The sequence below is a fragment of the Pseudopipra pipra genome, chromosome 1, assembly GCF_036250125.1.
Source record: "Pseudopipra pipra isolate bDixPip1 chromosome 1, bDixPip1.hap1, whole genome shotgun sequence".
NCBI classification, from domain to species: Eukaryota; Metazoa; Chordata; class Aves; order Passeriformes; family Pipridae; genus Pseudopipra; species Pseudopipra pipra.
This window is the reverse complement of record NC_087549.1, coordinates 106,894,271-106,919,320: the sequence shown is the minus strand read 5'-3', so window position 1 is coordinate 106,919,320 and position 25,050 is coordinate 106,894,271. Positions and strand designations below refer to the sequence as shown.

Below are 25,050 nucleotides of genomic sequence, written 5' to 3'. Positions count from 1 at the left end.
TGCAATATGTGACCTCTGGCAAACCCTGTTACTCTGCTGTTGTAGGGAGCGTAGCCAGGCAATTCACCAAATGACAGGATATTCTGAGTTGGAAGGGACCCACAAGGATCATCAAGTCCAACTCTTGAGTGAATGACTTGTACAGGGATCAAACCTGTAACCTTGGCATTTTTAGCACCATACTCTAAACAACCGAGCTTATTAAATTCCTTAAGATACAGGTTGCTTTAAGTTCTGTATACAGAACTTCTTCAGAGCTCAAGTCTTCAGAATTCACTTTATTTTACTCCAAGTCCAGAGTATGATCCAAAACACTCCAAGGAAAGGTCTTCTAGAGGAATTTTTTTGTTGGTTTCCCCCCCATGCTTTCCCACACTCTCCCTACCCCCACAGTGGGAAGGACTGTGACGATCACAAATTATTTGTAAATTTTAAAAATGAACACAGAAGCTGTGCTCCTTTCAGGGGAATGCATTTTCTCCCTAGGGAGCACTTGTGCTCTGGTCATAAGTGCTGAGTTTCTTGTTCCTGCTACCTGTTTGAGCCCCCAAATCCCAGTTTGTCTTATATGCCATGCTTCTCTAGTGACTTGGTGTCATTGTTTGCCTTGTTAGACCATCATGTCTTCATCATATGGAGATCTGTATTGCTCTGTGAGGTCATTTTCTGTTTTTTCTGTTCCAATATGTGCAGTTTTGGTGGGATGCAAGGTGTCCTTGACCAGCTGTGTTGCCTTGCCCTTGCCCTTCCACAGCAGCAGGCTTCAGCATCCCCCTCGGCCGTGGTGTACCACTGATACTCTGATACACCAGCATATACAGATAGATGTGTATACAGATAAAAATAGACACACTCATGCATGCATGAATCCATTTTAACATTTCTAAGAAATATTTATATTTGATAATCATTAGGTCTCAGTAGGACAGTAAAAGAAAGAACACCTTTTATTCTCTGATGTATAATTTGCCAGTACTTGAACTCATTGAAGTGTGTTTCTGATACCGCCTCCCTCTTCCTCCTTCTCCCACTTGTACATAAATATGGAAACATGACTTTGAAGCAATAGAAGTTGTAGCTAAAGGATTTGGGTATGTGTGTGACCTCTGAAGGCTTTCTAGAAATGCTTGTTATGCTTTGAGTGTGTGCACTTCCCTGACAGATTGAGGCTTGCTTCATGTGTATCAGTTAAATATAGCATAACTGACAAACAACAGAAATTATGACTGAAATAGTTGTAACAGGCAATTGAAGTGAATTTTCAATTTTATGTAATATATAATCACTGTGACCACCCCTTTGACAGAATTTGACACTTCTCCTTTTCTTGGAAAATATTAAAAGATTCTTTTATGCGTTGATTTAAGCAGTCATGTAATTTTCTTTTTTCATCTTAGAAAAATATGCAATACTATTCTTATTCCTAAAATTGTTATGTATTAACTTATGGCTTTTGTCAGACTGTTTTTCGCTAGGAATCAAGCCAGTTTAAAAAGCACAAAAACACATTCCTACATTGTTTTAATAATGACATAAAACTGCTCTTATTCCATTAGTTATAGAATTAAACAATAAACTTGGCTTCTGTTTCAAGCTTAGCCAAATTAGTGAAGAAAGGAAAAATAACTGATGCTTAGGTAATTGAAACAATCAACAGTGTAGCCAAGCACTTAAAATCAGTGGTTTATAGAAAGGTATTGTAATAGCAGCATAGCTGGGAGGAACATAAGCTGTGGGAAAAGTCATTATTGGCACGCCATTGTTTTTATGTTGTACCAAGATCATAAGCAGTAAGAATGTTAAGCACTGTTCCCATAAGCAAGATAATGCTTTGATGACAGTGTGTACGCAAGAATCTGGAAACATTGATTAAATTCAGAGCTTCATCAGTTCCTGGTAAGTAACATGTTCTGGAGTTGATTTAGATTTCAGAGAACTATTATTATGGCTGATTTTTTTTTTCTTCCCCATTCACAGTAAGCTTTTTTCTGGGTGGAATGTAAATATGCGATTGCTGAAGAATCACTAGCACATATGTAGTCATCTTTTGATAACAAGAGATCATCCTTGAAAAGCAGAATGAAGACAGAAATAACTTATACAACCACCAAGCATTAGTCACACATAGCTCTTATATAATGCTTACGTCTTCAATCAGCATGCTGGCAGCTGGGCTTCTTTATAATGTTTGTTTGGAGGAGAAGCATCTATCTCATTTGGCAGAGGAAGAAAATGAAGCCAAGAGTTAAGGGACGTGCCAGGGGGCACACAGTGCTTAGCTGGTGAGAGTATCACAACTAAGAAGTGTCCTTCATCATACATCAAGCAGAGCCAACAGCAGAGTGGTGTCTGTAGCGGTGTCTCCTCATGTGCTTTCACCACTCAAGCCCTGGCCTCTTGGACACACTATTTTTTGAGACAGAGCAGGAGAATGCTGCAGCACCTGTTGCAGTTTTCCCTTTTGTTTGTTGTTCTAGGCGAGGAGGCATATTTTCTCTTGCCTTGATGAAAAGGACAAATAAAAACGTATAGCTTGAAATACTGAAAATGTCTTTTCTGCAGTTCGAAACCAACATGTAGTAAGCTTAAGCCTATAGCACCAAGAGGAGCACTCATATGTGCAGATTTTCCTTTGAGGATTTGCCCACTGCACTATGGCTATGCAAGGGTAGTAATGTAAGAGAAAGGACAGGATTCTCTGGGAGATAAGCCATCCTAGTAATGGTTCAGAAAACATTCTGGCTGCTTTCTTTTGTCTTGGTCCTGTTAGTTTATATATATTGAATGTTTATTCCCAACTGAAGTGCGAGGCTATTAAATGGAGTTGGAAGCTCTCTGTAATCTCATTGTGAAAGTTTATTTCTTGAGGCTGAAAATAAATGCATTGTAATCAGGTTTTAATCCTAACAAGTACAAGAGATCAGAGTACTTTTGGGGGACATTTTTATTCCTAGCTTATTGTTGTATTGATAAACAGGGAATTATGTTATAGCTTGGTTTGTCCATAACCATATGTTATGTTTTGAGTTCTTCCTTTTCACAATTAGGCGTAACAAATGGTGCCATTTTCTTTGGTTGATGTTCTAAGATGAAATATCAGATGGAAAATTGTTAATGTCCCTAGAGAATACTCAGAACTTCGTGTGATTTTACATAACTTTTAGAATAAAAAAGTCAAACCAAAATATTGGAAAACCGGAACTCCAGTTATCAAACAAAACTAAGATGGCCTTTTTTTAAGACAAAAGATTACATTACACTACTATTAGATGATCTATAAAATTGCTGTAAAAGTTACAGCAAAAGTAATGTCTTTTAAAAAGAATTCAGTTTATTTTATTTGTTATAGAGGGTCCAGGGAAGGTGAAGAGGAGATAATTACTTATAGAAATGTAAGGTTTCACATACAGCACCATCTGGTAGTAATTTTAAAACACGAGTATTTAGTTTATTTTACTTCATGCAATGTAATTTTGGAACTTGTTGCCACAGGGTTTACAGAGGCCAGAATTGTAATTGGGTTCAGAAAGGAGTGAGGTCATGGTAGATATATTCAAAAGAGAATGCTAAAGAAACTCGATGCAATCCTGGCACTTCTTGAGGACTTCTGAAAGATGAGAGGAATTAGAAGAAAGATCTGTTTGTTTTCAATATTATTACTATTTTTAATGACATTTCTCTGTCACAAAATGAATTTACATTTTCTCGCAAACTTGACAGTGTTTGTAATTGCATATATGTGGAGATACTCCTTAGTGGCAGTTAAAGTTCTTTCTAAGCCTTGAAGTCACCTACCCTTACTCTCTGAGGTAGCATACACTGACATGCAGAAAATGGTTGCTCAGAAAGGTCTGATGATGCAAAATAATTAATATGCCTGTTCTTTGTTTGCCTTAGGACGCCGAGGCTTGTTGGACCATTCGCCACACAATGCAAGCTCAAAAGTAAAAGAGAGGAAACTACATGGGACTTGTCCTCCTATTGGTCGTGGGAACTATGGGAAGCCATGTTTGAGTGAAAGCAGCCATAGGTCCTCATTTTTCAGTCCCCGCAAGGGTTTTCACACGATACATTCAGAGCACAGCCCTGTGAAGCCAAGGATAATTACAGTGGTGAAACCCGGGGGACGCACGCTCAGAAGGATAACCTTGCTTCTCAACAGGAGGTCAGTCCAGACCTTTGAACAGCTCATGGCTGACATTTCAGAAGCTCTGGGATTTCCTCGCTGGAAGAATGACCGTGTGAGAAAACTTTACAATCTGAGAGGCAGAGAAATCCGAAGCGTTTCTGACTTTTTCAGGGAAGGTGATGCGTTCATAGCTATGGGGAGGGAGCCCCTCACTTTGAAGGACCTGGAAGTGGTATTACAAGAACTTTATCCTGAAAATCCTTATGCTGCCAGTGCTGCCATTCAGCAGAATGAGGAGCAGTCCCGAAAACTGAAGAGCAGGCTGTATGACAAGGCTTTGAAAGTAGACAGTGGCTTTGATGAGACAGAAATTACCAAGAACTGCAGCGATGGCATGTCTCCCCAACTGGTAGCTGGACATGAAGGAAAAAGTCAAGCCAAAACAAAGGAAGAAGAAAAAATGAGAACCAAAAAAAAGTGGACTAGAGAGAGCTGGAGTGGTGAACAGGGAGTGAAGCCTTCTAGGAAAACCCGAGAAAGTGAGAGGTACCTTAACCATGAGAGGAGTTCTGAGGAGGGTTTAGAAGAGAGTTCAGAGGAGGTGCTGAGATGTGAGAAGTGTGAACAGGAAAGGCAGGCCAGAGAAAAGTTACAAAGGGAAAGGAAGGCTGAGGCCTCATTTGAAAATAGAGACCTGAACACAGGCGCATGTCAGAGGTACCAGGTAGAAAGAAATGCAAAAATCAGGAACTGCCGAAAATCTTCTGAAACTTGTCTGGATGGTGAGGAAGTTGCCTGGAAAGATAATGGCAGTAGGAGGATGTGGAAGCCCCTACAAAAGATTGTTAATGAAGGGCTGGAGAAGCAAAAAAGGAACATGGAGAAGGATGTGGAGAAGCATGAAAACCATGGGAAGGAAGTAGTAAAAATCAGGAAGAATGCTGTAGAAGGGCTCCATCTATCTCATGAAGTGAAAGAAGATAATGGAAGTAGCTGTGTCATGAACCAAAGTGGTTGGCTAAAGAAAGACACTCTGAGGGATGCTGAGAAACTGTCTAAAACACACAGGGAGGTCAGAGAGGGACAAAGGGCTAAAGAGGAAGCTGCCAGAAGAGAGGGGAATGTCACACGTAGAGAAAGTGACGTGACTAGACGGGAAAAAACAGGGGAGCGCAGAGTGAATAAAGAGGAAAACAAGGCTCAGGGATTGGAAAGCACAAGCCGGAGGTATGCCATTAAAAGCAGAACTGATGTGGAAAAACACTATGATATTGGCAGAACTATTGGGGATGGGAACTTTGCAGTGGTGAAGGAATGTCGCCACTGTGATTCCAATCAGATCTACGCCATGAAAATTGTTGATAAATCCAAGCTAAAGGGGAAAGAGGACATGATGGAAAGTGAAATTCTGATCATTAGGAGTCTCTCTCATCCCAATATAGTAAGCTTAATTGAGGTGTATGAGACAGAAGCTGAGATCTACTTAATCCTAGAGTATGTCCCAGGAGGGGACTTATTTGATGCAATCATAGAAAGTGTGAAGTTCACAGAGCATGATGCTGCTGTCATGATCACTGATCTGTGTGAAGCACTGGTTTATATTCACAGCAAGAACATTGTCCACAGGGACCTCAAGCCAGAAAATCTTTTGGTAAGTATTGTCAAACAATTGCATATATGCAGGAATTGAATTTATTTTCCTTCTTTGAATATTTTTAAGCAAATACTATGCAGAGATAATGTGCTGTGGCAGGACTGTTTGGAAAAATGGGTACAATTTTGAAGTGAAATTACAATTGTAGTTTTTCTTTACATAGATCTAGTGTGCATTGCAGATAGAAATTCAAGTAAAAATTATCAGGCTTTCAGGGATAGCAAACATTTATATTCTTCTGAAATCAGGCCTGTTACTTAGCATCTGACTTTTAGGTGTGCGAGGATGAATCATAAGGCATTTTCCTTGCAGACCAATATTTATTAAAATTGTTAATTTAGCTTATTTATTTGTTAGACTTTTTGTCCACTGCAGTTACATATTTTTCAGACTGCTGTGCTAATCCTCTACTGTAGTGATTTCTGTCTTGTGACAACTAATTTTCTTAGAAGCAGAAGTATGATGTAGTTGATTGAAATAATCTTACAGTAAAATGTGAATGTTTTGGTGAATACAGCATTAAAGTCAGCTCAAATAGTAACTTCGTGCCAAAGAGAAAAGTTCTTATTTCCATCACATTTCTGAGGCTACATTCTTTCCATCCAGCACTGAAGTCAATGGAGTTACTCACATGTGAATATGCGTAGAAATGTTTGTAGTATTGATGTTCCACAAGATACCCTTTGTAGAACCTTAACAGTAAACAACTCTCCCTTTCTAAGTGTGTGTTACATTCTTGTATTCCAAATTTCATGACGAACAGATAAATACCAAATATTTGCCAGTCTCTAACAAGTAGCATTTGATCTGCTTTTGTGGAAGATCATAGTTAGGCAGACAAAAAAAGTAATAGATTATTTAATCCTATGTGCCATTCAATGCTTTTAAGAGAATTAATTTATGGAGAAAAGCAGCAGTGTAGCTTCTAGGACATGCAGAAGTTGAACACGGCTGGGCTGGAATGGTTTGGTCCCGAATCTTTTAATTAAGCAATAGCACCTTTATTAGGTCCTGCTATGTGTTCTGCTTAGTCTGATGAAAATTCTTGTTATGGGGTCTGAATGTAAATATAAGGTGGTGAGTGCAAGTGAGTGGTGTAGGCCCTGTAAATATAAGGTGGTGAGTGCAAGGAAGAAGTGTAGGCCCTGCCTTTGTGTTTTGTTTGCCATTAGAACAAAACTTCACTTAGAACTGCAGTGCTTTTCCCATAAGCTGATTTTCCATTATGAACCAGGTTCTTCTCCTTCCTATTTGCTGAACACAAGCTAGTGCATGTGAAACAGCTGAGAGCAGATGCATCACTTCTCTCTGTAATACATACTGTGATGTAGGTAAGCAAAGAGGGGCAAGGTACAGGTCCGTTCTGGCTGTTTTCACATTTAGTTCACAGAACTGCAAAACAGAATGCTGTTGTGTAGCACTGAAATAATCATGTTGCCCATTCTGACAGCCAGAAGGTATTTTTCAAGGACAGACCAGCTCTCAGACTGTAGGTATTTTGTCATACAAGAACAGTGTTACTTAAACACTATGGGAAAGAAAATTGTTCCTGTTTCACCTTGCTGCTAACTGAGTGTGAGCACAAGTATTAGATACCATGTACCTAAAGCATCCTTTCAAAAAGTGAATCTATTCAACCAGCCGGATGAGTTTATAATTTCTTGATAGTGTTGGATAGGTCCTGTGCTGTCTAATAAGCATCCTTATAAATACGGGCCATTTGAGCAAGATTCAGGTTTTTCTGACTTTTCAATGTGCTACCTCTGTCTCCTCAGAGTGGCTGGAGCAGTGATAGAAGCAAAGTAGGAAGGACAGCTGCCACAAATCTTAACATAAGCCAGTAACAAACAGTATTGAAGCAAATTTCATGTGTTTATCTGCTGTTGGTGGGTCAGGGGCTGGGTGCACCCTTCTGGAGATGAAGTGCAGTGCTTCAAGTTTCCAGCAGCCTGCAGAGATGTCCTTGGTTGTGGGATACCTGTTGTTTCACTTCAGATTGCTACACTGAAGATTTTTAATTCTGAATAAGTCTACCTAGACTTTGTACACAGAGGTCAAAAATAGGTATGTACTTTTAGGCTGTTGACTTAATGACTTTTGAACATACTGGCTAATTTTTGTAAGAGTTGCCAGAGAAGCAGCAATCTGGGAAAAAATATTTCCATAAGTTTTCCAAAAATAAGCAGCTGGGGAAAGAAGGAAAACCTTTTCTGTCCCTACAGAAGAAAAGGTAGAAATACGCTTTGATGTCTAGTAAATTGTAAAATTATTGACACAGGAGAGAGTTGGAAACCTGGTTTAATTATTTACTGCACTTCTTTCTCTTATGGAACTATCTTCTAGTTATAAACTTCTGTACCAGGCCATCATCCTTTCTGCTTTTTCCCCTCCCTCTTTCACTACTGTGTCTGCCCACAATGATCAGACTTTTTGCAGCATAGCTGTGAGGCAGAAGGGTGGTGACTTGCGCTACAAAAACAAAATCTGTCTGATGACTGGTGTGAAGACAGCTGCTACGACTGCCTCCCATCTGCTAACAGAATCACCTCATTTAGGACTAGGTGTTCAGCAAGAAAACCTTTGCTACCAAGGATGGGCAGTGTTGTGTGTTTGGTCCCACAAATGAAGTCACTTCTTTAATGCTACCTGGTGGAGCAGGATTTGCTGGCCACATTTTTAGATAAGGACTGTTTAATTCTACAGATGCTGGCATTTCTTGATTTGTGAGTGAGAAATTAATGCCAAAGTGTGGTGGTGTTTTTCCAGCCATAAAGCCACAAAGGCACCTCCTTTTAGGGGGAAGGGATAGGGATGTATTTCTGATTGTGTACTTATCTCCTTGTACACTTCCCTACCATACTAATGTTGTAATTGTTTAACACTCAACTTCGTAAATAAGTGTTACAGATTTTTATGCATGTGGGCTTCTCTCCCACCCCTGTTTCTCAAGTTTTCATAAAAGTGTGATAACTTCAAGTATAGTCTTTCTGTCCTTTAACTTTGTGACTCTATTACCATACACACAAAACACTGTCAGTTGTCTGAGTGCATGTGAGTTAAAGTCCTGTTTAACCACTTACCTGTCAAGAACTTTCAGTATGATAAACCTACGTAGGAAGTTTTCTGTATGATTTTTCATGGAGATTCTTCTAGCTAGCAGCAAGAGGTGTCTGAAACTCAAATGTTTAAGCAGTGATTTTTCTTAAGCTCTATCTATTTCCAGTATACCAAACATCCCATGGGCTAGCTTGCTTTCATTATGTCCATTAGGAGAATCTGTGCTATTATATATATATGCATACAGAGAAATATTAGTGCTGTAAATTATCATCTTGAACACCTTGATGGATTTCATAAGGTAGATATGAAACCAAACAAGAACATTAAGTACTGGGAATCATCAACAGACAGAAGAAAAGGAAAAGATTTTTTTTTCCCTTCTTTGAAGATGAACTTGGCTTTGTATTATGACCTTCTGGTTGTATGGGTGGGACAGCTAGAAATCCTGAGACAATATTCTGATATCCTGCCATGTCTTTTGTATTTGAGAAAGTAGTGAGCAATTCTGACTGCCTTTAGTCCAAGGCCACCAGATGTTGGCTTACCTTGCAGTTGAAAGACCTTAGTAGTTGTATGGCCTAAATTGGCTGTCTACAGGAAGTGTACTGAATACTGGTCTTTCTTACTTTAATTAACTCTATGGGGAGGCAGCACTTTTAAATAGACTTTTATAACAATTCTTTTCAGTCTTGAATGCAGAAAGAGTAATAGCTATCTTTTAGGTGTCTCTGGAAAGGCTAGTGTGATTTAATGTTACTCTTTTTGCTTTGTACTCACCATTTCATGGAATACATACTGTGGATGTCAGAGGCTAGATTTCTCTTGAGCAGGTTGTACATGTCTGTAATACTGCTATGAATAAAAGGAACCTGAGAAGCTTTTGTTTCTGCAGTGCAGCATATTTGCATGCTCAAGGTGATGCCAGGTGATAGAAAGGTAGACTGGAGAGTACAAAGTTGGGGATGAAGGGAATGCTCTGAGCTGACTGATTTGTTCTGAGCATAGTGTTACTGAAGCTGCTGAGGAGTTCTGGGCTGGGGTTTGCAGGCATACTGACAGGTTTTGTGCTGTCTTTGAAGTGATTGTCACAAAACTGTGAAAATATACCCATGGTGCATGCTGTTCCTACCTGTTTGGTTAAGTAAAATGAACTCTCAGTGGTTTTGTCTTGGAAGAACAGATGGTGCACTGTTGCCACCTTGTGCTGTGATGGGAGATTAGGAGTCAGGCATCCTGAGGAAAGAAAAAGTGCATTTTACAAAGCAAGAAATTTCCTAATGATTCTGGGATTGGGATTAAGACCAGTGCGTTCTCCATCCTTCCCACTGGTTTCTAAAAATGTATATAAACATTTCAGTATTATTTGTCTCAGTACAGTAGCATGGAGTCACATGAAATTCCATGTGACATAATTTTCATTTATAATTTTTAAAAAATTATGTATGCAATAGGAAAATATATTCATGCTCATATTTTCATACTACATATAAAATTGAACATTTAAATTGAATTTTTGTAGCATCCTATCACTGTTGGCCTTATTGTTAAAATATAAATTCTGTAGATAGATGCTGTTCTAGAAAGCGTTACCTTTATAATTTTTTTTTTTCATTTTTATCTGTGTCCACAGTGTATCATGGCAAAAAATCATCATGTAGTTGCCTAATATAATAGAGAAAATGGCTATGGCATTTTTGCTTTTCCCTGCAGAAATTTTGGCTGCACTGTTGTAGTAAACTTTATTTTCAGTTTCATACAGAAAAATATTTTTCTTGAAACAGCAAGAAAAAAGCCCAAAGTGTTTTGCTTAATCAAAACTAGAAGAGTGCTTATATCATGGAATCACAGAATGGTTAAGGTTGGAAGGGACCACTGGGTGTGATCAAAGCCCCCTACTCAAGGATGTTTACCAAGAGCACATTACTCAGGATTGTGTGCAGACGTTTTCTTATTATCTCTAGAGAAGGAGACTCCACAACCTCTCTGGACAACCAGTTCCAGTACTCAGTCACCCTCACACTAAAGAAGTTCTTCCACATCTTCAGATGGAACTTCCTATGTTTCAGCTTCTGCCTGTTGCCTCTTCTCCTGTTGCTTGGCACCACTGAGCAGAGCCTGGCTCCATCCTCTTGACACCCTCCCTTCAGATACTGAAGGTCCCCTCTGAGGCATCTCTTCTTGAGGCTGAACAGGCCCAACTCCCTCAGCTTTTCCTTGTAAGAGATGCTCCAGTCCCCCAATCATCTTTGTTGCGCTCCACTGGACCCGTTGCAGGAGCTCCATGTCTCTGTTGTACTGAGGAGCCCAGAACTGGACACAGCACTCCAGATGTGGCCTCCCTAGGACTGAGTAGAGGGGCAGGATCACCTCCCTTGACCTGCTGGCAATGCTCTTCCTAATGCACCCCAGGACACTGTGCGCTTTCTTGGCTCCATGGGCACACTGCTGGCTCACGACAGCTTGTTGTCCACTAGGATCCCCAGCTACTTCTCCACAGAGCTGCTTTCCAGCAGATCAGCACCCAGCTTGTACTGGTGCAAGGGGTTACTATTCCCCAGATGTAGGACCCTGCATTTGCCTTTGTTGAAATTGAAAATGTTCCACCCTGCCTGTCTCTCAAGTCTGTTGACATCCTTCTGAACGGCTGCATAGGATTCTGGGGCATCAATTACTTGCCCAGTTTTGTATTGTGCATTTTTTATAAAGAAGATAAAAAGGGATTAGTAGGCTATATTGTATTATTTTGTAATGTAATACTTTTATTCTTAAAAAAAAAAAAGAAGAAGCCCCAAACCACTTTGCTTAATCAAAATCGGATGACTGCTTATGGTTTCAGTAAAGATGATAAACGGATTTGTCAGCTGTAATGTACAAGAGCAAATTTTGTCCCATCTGTTTCCTTAGTTATCTTATAATAGAGACCATCTTGAATTTTTGGCTTTCTTAAACAGTGTCTGATGGCAAAGTATGAGGTGTTAAAGCATGGAGTATACCTGTCTCATTATATTCCAGTTTGTCCATTCAAAACCGAAGTCCAGATTTTCTTTGCCTTTTTGTAGACATTTTAGCTGCTGATCTGTTCCCCGTGGTTCTAGAGACAAACAGTTTTTCATTTAAAGGAAATTCATATTTTTTACCCCTCAAAGAGTTTGAATATCAGTCACTGGTATTAACCATACCAATGTATTTAATTATCCTGCTACATTGTTTATGACTTGGGCTTTGAATATAGAATAATAGAATAGTTTGGGCTGGAAGGGACCTTTAAAGGTCATCTAGTCCAACCCCCCTGCAGTGAGTAGCAACATCTTCAACTAGGTCAGGTTGCTCAGAGCCCTGTCCAACCTGATCTTGAATGTTCCTAGGGATAGAGCATCTACCACCTCTCTGGGCATCCTGTGACAGTGTTGCACCACCCTCATCATAAATCATTTCTTCATAATGTCTAGTCTTAATCTGCCCTCCTTCAGTTTAGAGCAATTGCCCCTTGTCCTATTGCTGCAGGCCCTACTAAAAAGCCTGTCCCCATCTTACTTATAGGCCCCCTTTAAGTATAGAAAGGCCACAATAAGGTCTGTCTGGAACTTTTTCTTCAGAGTGAACAACTTCAGCTCAGCCTTTTCTCATAGGAAAGGTGCTCCATCCCTCTTTAGTGCCCCTCCTCTGGACTCTGCTCTAACAGGTCTGTATCTTTCCTGTGCTGGGGACCCCAGAGCTGGATGCACCACTCCAGGTGGAGTCTCATCAGAGCAAGAGTAGAGGGGCAGAATCACCTCCTTTTACCTGCTGGTCACATTGTTTTTGATGCAGCCCAGGATAGTGGCTTTCTGTGCTGCAGGTGCACATTGCTGGCTCATGTCCAATTTTTCATCCACCAACCCCCCCAAGTCCTTCTCCACAGGGCTGCTCCAAATCCATTCACAACCACGTCTGCTCTGATACTGACGATTGCCCCAGGTCACGTGTAGGACCCTGCATTTGTCCTTGTTGAGGCTCATGAGGTTCCCATGGGCCCAGTTCTTGAGCTTGCCCAGGTCCCTCTGGATGGCATCCCGTCCTTCAGGTGTATCAAACTCATCACTCAGCTTAGTGGTATATGCCAGCTTGCTGAGGTTGTGCTTGATCCCACTGTCTGTCATTAACATATTTTATGTCTTAAAATAACATTTCATTAGCTGCATTACAAATTAATGCTAAAGACACATGCATACAGAATTAGAATTGGAAAAAATGTTTTGACTACTTGCCAGGTGGATGTAGGAGATGAGAACTGCTGAAAAGACCTGTTTTGGAGGTCATTCTGCATGGATTTTTTTCTTCAACTCTTCCTATGTGGTGACCATTGCTAATTTATTTTCAGGACAGCAGGTGGAGTAGCAGAGTAATTGGAAAGAAAGTAAAGTTTGTTTGTTTGTTTGTTTTATGTTTTTTGTTTTTTTGTTAGACCAGTATGATGGAGGTATGCTTTTCATGTATCCTGGTTTTAGCTGGGATAGAGTTATTTTTTCTCTCTAGTAGCTGGTACATTGCTGTGCTTTGGATTTAATATGAGAATAACATTGATAACACAGTGATGTTTTGGCCATTGCTGAGCAGTGCTTACCCTAAGTCAAGGACTTCTCAGTGTTTCATGCTCTGCCAGGGAGCAGGTGCACCAAAAGCTGGGAGGGAGCATAGCCAGAACTGACCCAAAGGGATATTCCATACCATGGAATATTATGGTCAGTAAATAAACTGAGGGAAACTGGGGACAGTTGTCCAGGAGTTGCTAGTCACTGCTGGGGGGCAGGCTGCGCTGGGGGTCAGTGGGTGGTGAGCAATTGTGTTGCGCATTACTTGTTTCTCTTGGGTTTTATTCCTTTCCCTCTCTCTCTTTCCTTCTTATTACAGTTGTTACTATCCCTATTGTTATTATTTTTATACTTTATTTCAATTATTAAACTGTTCTTATCTCAACCCCTGTTTTTGCAGATTCTCCTCCCCATCCCACTGTGGGGAAGAGGGGGATGAGTGACCAAGCAGCTGTATGGTACTTATTTGCTGTCTGGGGCTAAAACGCAACATCAAATGACACTGTAAAGTCAGTAGCTTAAGTATAAAGTTATTGCACTTAAGTATAAAGATGCCCACAGCATTCTTTGCTTTCCCTAGGAAAAAGAACAGTTTACTTTCCCAAGAGGAAATAATAGCATTTAATTGACTCTTTGTTATTTTTTGTGTTCCTTCTTTTTATTTCTTGGAAATTGCAGTGTGCCAGAGTTTCTAGAGAGAAGTTTTCTTTTTTCCATAATTGCTTATCCTCTAAAATATATGCAACCTCTTAGTATATAGGGAAAACACCCACATTCTGAAGACTGTTTCCACTATTAGTACTGTTATTAGAACTTCTTCCTGTTTTATTAACTACTTCCTTTGTATTTTGCTGTCTTAAAATGCATTGGACTAAATATATGCATATTTTGTTGGTTATAGGTTCAGCACAATGCAGATAAATCTACTACACTGAAACTAGCAGATTTTGGCCTTGCAAAGCAGGTTACAAAACCCATATTTACAGTGTGTGGAACACCAACGTATGTTGCCCCTGAAATACTTGCTGAGAAGGGTGAGTGTATATATTTACAATTTTTCATAAATCATACAATTACTCTGAAGTTTCTAATAATGGAAATATTCCAGAATGTTTCAACCTACTGATAAATCTTTTTAAGGTAGGAAGTTGGTTAGCAGTGTAATCTGGGAAAGGAAAACTTTTAGCTTTTAACAAACACAAGCATGAAATCAGTCATGTTTGTATTATTACTGTCTATGTGAATATAGCACTGACTTCCAAGCAGATAAGCCATAAAGTATGATAGATGGTAGTTGCTGAAGTGGGGAAGTGACCAAAAGTTCATGGTGTAAGTTAGGGGTAGCCAGCCCCATTTCATGACTGTAACCCAAAAAACTTTCCAAGACGCCTAATGATAAAAAATCATTGTGAACATGTATGTTAAATTTATGTAACAAGCCAAAACATGTTTCTCATCAGAGGGAATTTTTCAGATTTCATATGTAAAAAGATTCAGACCTGGAAAGAAGTCAGTTTTGTTGATGACTCAAGTAAAGCTATTTCTGGTTTTTGTTCTGTGGAGCTGGGTTGCACATCTCCAGTTATATCCAGTTTCAATGGAAACTTGGCACTCTTAGTGCTTTTTTGAGGGGAATCTGAGGAGAACTATTTTAGAAATATATGCTGTGTTTTCTCAATTAGTCTCCAATTGACACTGGCCTTGTGAGGCAGTGTTTGTGAAACATGTTGAGGAAGAGAGACACTTTGTGAGAGCTGTAGTTAATCATAGGCAGCTTGTAAGCGTGGTGTACCAGCCACTTATTCTTTTGTTGACCTTGTCTTTTTGAGGAACTGAGCAGAGATTCTGTGTTTCTTTTTCATTCTATTTCCAAGAAACAGTTCCCTACTGTGAGATTTCTTTCTAAAGCAGAATTTATGGTTTGTCCCTTCTTCTTTAGGCTATGGGCTCGAAGTAGATATGTGGGCAGCTGGTGTCATCCTTTACATTCTGCTCTGCGGTTTTCCCCCTTTTCGCAGTCAGGACCGTGATCAAGATGAGCTGTTTCAGATCATACAGCTGGGTCACTATGAGTTCCTTTCCCCTTACTGGGACAATATTTCTGCAGGTAAGATTCTGCACTTATAGCAGATCTAAGTGACAGTCTTCTTCCCTGGAGTGGGGAAATCTCTCTTTTTTTGCTCAGGACAGTGAGCTGAATGAACATGGGGTGTCTTACAGGTCTCTTTTGTGTGATTCTGTGTTTGCTTTAGATATGAATTTAGTCCTCTGGTACTATCAATGTCTGTGTTTCTGAATATTAGCTCTGAATGTTTTAATGGATTGCTCCCTTTCTAGGCAAGAGCAAGGATTTTCCTCACCTTGCTTATAGGTCTCTGTAGAAAAAGGTACCAAAATAATCTTAAGAGTTACATTAGATTGTAAAGATATATGCAAATATCTCAAAAGCTGAGAATGAAATCCTTACCCTGCATCCCTCTAGTGTGGATTTTCTTTTGACATCAATGGGGTCTGCACATAACTTTTTCCTTCTCATAGGCTAGTACAGTGTATTTCGTGCACTCTTCAGAATCAGAAACTCTAAAACCCCCTTGCACCCTGTACAGTCTTTTAAAGAACATATTCCACAGCATTTTACAACTTTTATGATCGTTAAGGGATGAGATACTCAATGCACAGGTGATTCCTGTTAATCACCTAGCCTGATGCCTTCAGCATGCTTTCAAGATTAAATTCCCTTCACTTCCTCCTCTCTTTCTGAATTGGAGAATGACATCAGTTATGGAGATTTAATATCTTCTGTTACTAATTCTAAATCCAGTTGTTAGAATATTTCCTGAGGATAGTCGCAAGGGTCATTATGGTAAAACCAATAAAAGAAATAAGAAGGACATTTTGTGTGGGTATAACTGTCAGCATCACAGAATGGGTGAGGCTGGAAAGGACCACAGTGGCCACATGGTTCAACCACCCTGCTCAAGCAGGATCATCCTAGAGCACATTGCACAGGACTGTCACATCACTGTACCTCACCCCTCTCACTCCTTTTCTTTTTTTAATAACAGCAGCAAAAGACCTCATAACCAGGCTGTTGATAGTGGATCCCCTGAAGCGCTACACAGCACGTCAAGTACTTCAGCACCCTTGGATCAGAACAGCTGGAAAAACTAACAGCAGGAATTTGCAGAGGGAAGTGACAATAAATATTGAGCGCCATTTCCGGGCCCAACGCCGAAAGGAAGTTGCTGATGAGAACACATGAAGTCTTTTCAAGCTTGTTTAGTCTTCTTTTTATTGATTAACAGATCATTTATGTTTTCTTTTCTAAATGAATTGGGATTTTAGTGTATAGCTGTTGGTGGCTATCTCCATACCTTTTTTTTTATTTTATTCTGAGATTCTGAAGGACAGAGATCAAATTCACATCCGGGTGCTCTGTTGATAGCAGTTGGGACTAGAAAAGTCCTGGAGGGTGTCTATTATTTTTCTTTAAATACTGATTTGGGCTCTTATATATGTTTTAGATGACAAATGTTTGCTTCTGTGGCTGACACTAGTGATGAGTCTTCTCTCATCCTTTTTGTATGATATGTTCCAGGAGTTTTTTGTTTATAATGTTTTCAAAATAGCTGTCTGCATATACATCTTGCACTAATTCTTTAAACTGTATTTCCACTAATTCCCTCTAGCCACAGAGAAAGAAGAATAAAAAGTAAATATGTTCTTTAGCTGTAGAATATATTAAATAACCAGCCAGATACTGTATTTATTAAGTTATGAGAGAAGAAAAATCCTTATAGACTAAATCTGACGTTTTATGATATCTGCCTTGGCAAAATCTCTCACTGGTTGTTCTCAGGGTCAGGGTAACAGATGGTACAATGTTTCTGTTAAACGATAATGGTGCTGTGTAGTAGGGTAGTTTCATTTGTTTTTGAGAAGTGGGAAGATATCATGACTGATACCTTTTCAAGACTGTGATAATGACGACTTTCAGAGAGCTTTTCTTTCTATTCTGGGAAGTAAGAAGATGAGCGTTTCAAAGGGCACTTTGGTTCTTTTCCCAAAGTCATAATTACAGAATGATAACTCAAGCATTTTTCCACGTTCATTTTTTTCCTGGGAGCCATCCATGTGCATCTGTGACTCTTCCATGCTGATGGCGAAGAAAAAGCTGAGAAACTATGACTAAAGTTAACCCTTGCCTTCACAGTTCCCCTTTCATCAGCACACTTCACAGCTGAATTGCTTTTATACACTTTTTTAGTGTAGTTTAGCAATTGCTGGGGGTTTTTTCCCCCCTCTTACCCTCCCTGAGGCCTCTTTCTCCTTGCTTTCTTGAGAATGGGCAATGGGATGAAATTACACTAAAGTCCAACTTGAGGAAAAGCAACTTGTTGGCTATGGAAAGGTCTCCCAGGGAAAGTGTCAGATGTTCTATTGCATGTAGGTTTTTTATATTTTTATTGGATGTAGTTTTAAAGAAATCCTGAGGGGAAAAATACAGTCCAGAGAAGGGTCATGACCTGGAATAGCTTTTGAATCTCAGAATTTTTGGTTAAGTAATCAAATTCAAAAAGCACTTGAGTTGTCCATTTAATAATTCTTTGTCCATGAGTTCTGTATGCTAGAAAATAATATTGATGTTAGAATATCAGTGGTGTTAGGATTGAATACACAGCTTTGAGAAATGAGTTAGGGTATTTTCCACTTGAAGACCTGCTGCTCTGCCCATGTATTTCATAATGAGAAGTGTCAGAAGCATTTCAGAATTAGTAGAACATGTTCATAACTATATGAACCAGAATATTATTTTTTGGTGAGTGTTAATATTTTGTGCGAACTTTCTGAATAACCAAAAAGTGTAGGGTGCTGTCATCATATTTCTGTTTCATCTTGTATTGTTCTGCTGCAAGAATAATATATGAAAATAGAGACCACTTGACTCTCAAAGGAGAATTGCACTTTAAATTTAATTGGCTTATTTCTAATATTTATTGGAATAAGACTTGCTGTGGAGTTCAAGAATTAGTGAAACCAACTAATTAAATCTTTACTGTATGCCGCAGTGGTAGCTATATAATATTTCATACTTCTGCTTTGGAGTCTCTGACTCAGGAAGTCTTTTCCTATTTCTGAAAAGAAGAATGGATTTAAGTGCTTCCCTGAGTTAAGGTTATGGTGTAACCTAATATTCTAAACGCATTACATGTTCTTTAAGTACTAGTAATAATGTCTCATCTGTTTATTTAAGTCTATTTTGATAGGAAACTGTGGAAAAAATAGCTTCTGATGTGCAATATTATATTTTGTAATTATCTTATTTTTAATATAGTCGTTTAGGAATAAAGTTTGAAGTGACAAAAAGAATATTTAATTAGCAATGAATCTGAAAGTTTGGAGATTGTTATAAGTTGCCTTTTTCACCTCTAAGAACCTGTCTACAGCCTTATTCATAGTGCAGAAGATAGAGAATTTGCTTGTAATTATATATATTGTTATTATATAAGTAATTATTTTTTCAATGATTTTGTTTTTCTTTCAAGTTCTCTGGGTTCTAGACAGACTGAATGTGGATTGTGCTGGGTAGTCACTGCGTTGCATCTTTATATACAGATGCTGCTGTGGTGGCACTAAGGCACTGGTTTGTCAGTGTTGCTAATAGATGTGTGGCATTAGGCTCTCCTTCTTCAGGTTGGAGGCTGAAAAAGCTTCCAGGTGCTTCTCAGGGTTTTTATCTCTTTCTTTCTCTCTCCTACTTAGATATTCCTTCTTTTCTCTCATTGCTTCCGATGTTCTTGCTCTGCTTTTGTGCTGTTGTAGGGAATTCAGGTCCCCAAACGTTATGGTTTAAGTTACTTGTAACAATGAGAACCCATATGATTTTGGAGAGCTCAGCCTCAAGCATTGCTTGCTGATATTGAAAGTAAATAATATTAGAGAGGACTCAGACAAAAAAGTGTGAAAAACCCTTACCCGTCTCAAAAATCTTCAATGTCCCCTCATCTCATATTGACTTTTCTCAGGCTTTTCTCTTCCCACTGTGTGACATTTCAATGCAGACCTCATCGTTATGCTCTGTAAGACAGTTTCTAATACATGAACCAAGTTCACACTTTAGGATTGAGGAATATCACTGTTCTTCCTTTCCTGTGATTTGTCTCCTTGGGTTCTGGAGTCATCTTCCCTTTATGCTTGCACTTCTTGATTGGTTCCTCTGTCTGTGGGAAGTCTGAGGAAGGTCAAAGCTGGGGGACAATTAAGTCTCAGAAAGAGCAAGTTCTTGCTGATTTGTTAGGAAGAAGAAGTATCCCTCCTTGCCTTTCCTTAAATCTTTGTGGATTAGACTCTCCTTTGGCTTTATAGTACTCTGAAAATAAAATAAGTTATCCCAGATCTTTGAATTCTAACAATGAAGAAAGTTTGAATATACCACCAAGAAAAGGAAAAAACCTGAAAAAGCTAAGTGCAAAGAATGGATTAGTATTGCAGACCTCAATAGGAAAGTTCCACTTCCAGAGGATTTGCTAGATCTAAGGCAATAGAAGGGAAGAACTTGTTTGTTTTTTGCAAGCTTTTGCAGATCAGCTGAGTAGGAATCCTTTCATGCCTCTTAAAGGTATTGGTTGATTCCTATCTCAAAATAAGTGATTGAGTTCTAGTTATTCCGGGGTTATTTCTTTACTATCTGGTATTGACTATTCAAAAATTTTTCTCTCTTTGCAAACCAGAGGCTCTCCATGATTTATAACCATTGATTTGGCTATTCTCTAGTTGGTTGCAGCTTTTAAGCATACTTGCATATTTTCGTACCCTAACTGTAATATGTCTTGGATTTGTGAAGCACAAAGATCCAAACACATAGAATTGAGTCATCAATATTTCATTTCATAGTGACACACATTCCTCATAGAGTTGCTTTTTTTTATTTTATTTTTTTAAATTTTTTATTTTATTAATGGGTCAGAACTTAAAGTCACAGTCAAGGCTTTCAACTTCCATAGTAACAAAAGGGGTCACTAAGGGATAGTTGGGTTTTTGGTAAGGATGTGCTACTCACAGGGGTCAGCCAAAGGGTCCTGTGAAGCACTCTGAGTATCCTTAAAAGCCAGTGTTACTAGCTTTGTGCATCATAAACTTTCTTTGACTGTGTTAGAAGTCTCTGAACATTAAATCCAGGCTTTTAATGGCTGCCTGTGACTGACAAACTAAGTAATAACTCTCTCCGGTGGCGTGCTCTCCACTGTCAGAAGATAAAGTTGTCCCTGGATATCTCCTCCATTTGTCCGCCAAGGTCAACTTCTTCACTTTCCCATATGCTGTTACATTTCATTGATCCTAGACCTCACCTACCTATTTTCTATCACCTATCATCTGCCTACTGTCATCTACTTCTTATCCCCTTGGATAACTCCCATTACTGAAAGATGGTGAAATCTGCACGTTAATGTTTTTCTTCAGGAAATTCTGGCCTTAGAAATGGGAATGATCAAAATTTTTTTAAAGTATTTAGGCATCTAAAGCTGTGCAAAAGACTGGCATTTCACATTGCATAGTGCATAACCATCTGAAAATGAACAATGGGAATTTGGTTGTTGCTCATATCTTCAGTCACCTATTCTTTAAAAATGTCTGCCCAAGAGACTTGTGATTGAAGCTTGGCAGTACAGCAGAAACGGTTTCCTCTGAGACACAGATACTTTAACTTCTTTTAGTCAGGGACCTTCTTCTTCATCTAAGATTGTTTAGCTGCTCTGTGGAATAGCTGGATTCAAATACCATTAAATCTGCCACCTCTGTTCTGACTGGTGTTACAGGTGGATTTCCCATATCTCCATTACTGCAGTTTTTGGCTGTAGGGTGAAAGAGGGATAGTGGGATGTTTTCCCTGAGCTTGGGCCTTTTGGGTTATGGTCTTGTCGTAGATGAACTTTCTGGAGTCAACTGCTTACTTTTCTGTGAGTGTCCAGGTTGGGGAATTATTCGGTCTGCTTGAGAATATAGTAAATTTGCTGTACTTATAAACTGATCTTCCCAAAGACATGTAAGTATCACTCTGAAATCTTTTTCCTATAATTTCTTCTGTGAGCTGGATTTCTTTTAGTTTAAACGATGTATGGAAAATGTTTTTTATGTTGCTGCGCATGCATTTTTCCATCCTCTCTAAGTCCACCAGTAATACTTTACTGTTGACATTCTTGCTCCTGAAAGAAATACGGGCACTTTAACTGGGCTGACAGTGCATATTGCCACTGTTTGTTCTACAATATGGTTTATTTGTAACTAGGCTGAATGTGTCATTTTCTAGATTAAAATACATTATAGATTTCAGCAGAAAAGTTGTTGTTCCTCCCTCCCTTGCTCCCCTAATAAAGACAAAATATATAGTGGATGTCTGTTTCAATTCTTTCCAATAAATTGGGAAACAATTGTGTGGTCAAGTTTGGGGTTTTTATTTATTTATTTTGGGTTATGTTTTTTTGTTAGTTTGTTTGATTTTGGTTTTTCTGTGATTTGTTTTGTTTTGTTTTTTATTTTTTATTCTGACTATCTCTTTGGGAAACGCTTATTTTAAAAGGTTTGCAATTTCAGTAAGTATTGTGCGTAATGTCCTTTATGAGTCAAAGAACCCATTCTAATGCTGCAGTCCTTTGAATACTTACAGATGTGTTTTTCTTTACTGCTGCATGTAATCTCATTAAAAAAACCACAAATCTTTGCAGAACTGGGGCTAAGATTCATTCTCCCACCATTTTTACCCCCTATACTGCATTAATCATATTTGCTGTGATGTTAAAGCAATCGTGGCAAGCAGATCTGATTTTGTTGAGGCTTAATGCACACAGAACTGATTTCTCCCATCATTTATTCTTGTTCTGTAAAATGCAAGTTTATTTAGAAAAAGATTTGCTTTCTTTGTGGAAACAGACTTTCTAGTTGAATTTGAGTTGCTTGCAAATGTGGCTTTTTCAAAGGACACGGTTTCTTAGTACCTTGTGTATATTTCAGTTCTGTTATTAAAAATGGTATTTTCCTGCAGACCTGCAGTATCATCTGAAGCAGTGGAAATATAACTGTGTCTATTATATTGATGGTGTTTTTGAAGAAATTACTTCCTCCTCATGTGAGCACGTGTGACAGAGTGGCTGCCAGTGAGAATCGCTTATTGCATGTTCGTCCTTAAAGACATCACAGCCTCTTCACTACTCTAAGAATAGCTGTAAACTCTTTGGAATGACTGACTTTTATGATAATCACACAAGGGCAGCTAATTAAATCTGATTTAAAGCTTTGCTGTTACAAGTGGGATTCAGATGTGTTTCCTGTGTTAGAAGTAGTTGAAGGCAGTGTCCAGCAGTGCAATAAATTTGGGTGATTATCATAAAAGTCAGATGTTGTATTCCCACAGAATTTTATCTTTTGAAATTAGAATGGTTTTCATGATGTAGCAACTGAAAAACAGAAAAAGTAGAGCTAATAACCTTTAATTGTCAACAGAAGTATATTTTGTTTTCTGAATTCAGAAACTGAAGTGAAGAGCTGGAAGCATTTAAAAAATTTAGAGAAATGCAAGATGATTCCCATAGTGTTTCAGCAATTCAAGCAATAAGAATATTTGACCTGGTGAGAATAGTGAGCCGTGAAGTACATTGCTAGGGCTAAGCAGAGGCTGCAGCAGGAACTGTTTGAGATTGCTATACTGGATAAGGAGTGCAGGTCTGAAAAAGTGCTACTCCTTCTAATCAATGGAAAAATGAATTGCATCCTAAGCAAAAGGTTATTCCTGTGTTGTCATTGCTTCATTTCTAATGAAGAACTTCAGCATAAAACATTTTAGATAATGTTTAACATAAAGGATTTCAGCAATGAAGAAAATTTTCTTGGAAAATGGAAGTGTATGATTGTTAACCACTATGGTAAGTTGTCAAGAAAACTTTATTGCTAGATTTTCAAAAAGAGTGCAATTTTGTGATGCTAAGCATTTGTAGCTGCCCAGCTTGCAATGTTGACAGTTTCAATGACATTGCAATACTACAGTATATAAATTCCTTATTTAACAGGTGCAGAAGAAACTTTTGTGCCTAGTGTAAGGGTGGAACTAAATGTGTCAAATACATCTTATTAATTTCAGTTTGGCTGCAAATAGACTGGCCAAAGTATTGTTCACATGCTGACTGACGGGTGAAAAATATATTATTGACAAGTATTTCCAATATTCCTTGGAAAGGTGAACATGTTGGCTGTTGGGCTAAAAGCCAGCATGTGTCCTGGTAAGGTATTATTTCTTCAAATAAAGATGGAGTGAGAGACACCATGTTAAATATTCCCTCATAATTTAAAACAAAAAAAGATTCTGAAAGAAAAAAGTGGGGAAAAAAAACCAAGAGGAGGAAAAGCTAAAGGAAAACATAACTTTTTCCTAAATGTTTTATTTTCTTAAGTAAATAAATGCTGTAGACAAATCTAACAAAGCTTTATGGGTGAAATAAAAAATGTCTTTTCCCTTGCTGGTGTATAACATTCCTGTGGTGGCTCCCCAGTTACTTCTGTGTGTCTAGGAATAGCTAATTCCAAGCAGATACTATAACAACCACTAGCACTATCCCACCTGGATAATAATTTTCTAATGACAGGGCAGGAGAAGAATCCCTTAAAAGAAATAAAACCAAAACTGCTCCACCGTGTAAATAACTGAGCAATTATTCGTGCAGACAAGAATTTTATGGAAGTTTATGTGCTTTTGTAACTCACGCAGTTAATGTTCAAGGGACAAAAGTCAGAGCTGGATGTTAGAATGCGACAGTAATAAACCCCTCCTAACAGATGAAACCTTCTGTGGTGTGACTCTTGGGGATGGTCCAGTGCAGGGCTAAGAGTTTGACTTGATGATCTTTGTGGGTCCCTTCCAACTCAGCATGTTCTGTGATTCTGTGATAAATTAGTGGCAAATGACTGGTAAGGTTATAAAATCAAAATATTCCAAACCCTGTGTTTGGGTACAGAGTTCACCTGGGGAAAGGCAGCAGGATATAAAAGGAAAATTGGAAAAAGATAGGTCCCTTAATGGAAAGGAAAATGACTTGGTTCTCTAATTGCCAAAACAGACCACTGAATGTGATGGTTGCTGAAAATGAACCTGCATTTCTTTTAAGATGAAATATTTCTTTTAGTATTTTTTTAAGCTTCAATGGTGGGAATTCTAAAAGCCACAAATGTGGGGTTTAGATTATCAGTTTTTGTGAAATAATACTAGAATTTATGCTTTTGCTTTGAAAATCCCACCTTTACTTACAATATTTTCTGCTGGTTATTAATCCAGGTTTTAAGGAAAACAGAAACATTTAGTGTCATATTTCCATGACACTAAACTTGGCTACTATGTACTTGCCATTGGCAAAGATTCTTGAACATGAACATCTTCCAAAATGTATATTTTGAAATGAAAAGATCTACTGGTATTTCTGGGAGCATTCCTGTGTGTCCCAATGGATTAGAGCTGGTGATGGAGACTTTTGTCCCTTAGCTGCGAATAATTATTGCTTGAGGATTTTCAGGTTTGAAGCTTCTGGAGAGGGGAGATGTGTGTGTGTGTGTGTGTGCAGATGCATGTGTTTTAATGGTATAAATGCTATATT

At 38.6% G+C, this 25,050-nt stretch overlaps 1 protein-coding gene across 1 annotated transcript in view; it reads left to right on the top strand.

Moving 5' to 3' along the window:
* DCLK3 (doublecortin like kinase 3) overlaps nt 1-21,855 on the top strand; it is a 31,534-nt gene extending 9,679 nt beyond the window's left edge. Inside the window, exons 2-5 of the mRNA XM_064669787.1 lie at nt 3,898-5,780; nt 14,316-14,448; nt 15,354-15,521; nt 16,480-21,855. Coding sequence (XP_064525857.1) covers nt 3,898-5,780; nt 14,316-14,448; nt 15,354-15,521; nt 16,480-16,676 — 2,381 coding nt within the window. The 3' untranslated portion in view covers nt 16,677-21,855. The remainder of the gene's footprint in view (nt 1-3,897; nt 5,781-14,315; nt 14,449-15,353; nt 15,522-16,479) is intronic.
* The last annotated feature ends 3,195 nt before the right edge of the window (nt 21,856-25,050 follow it).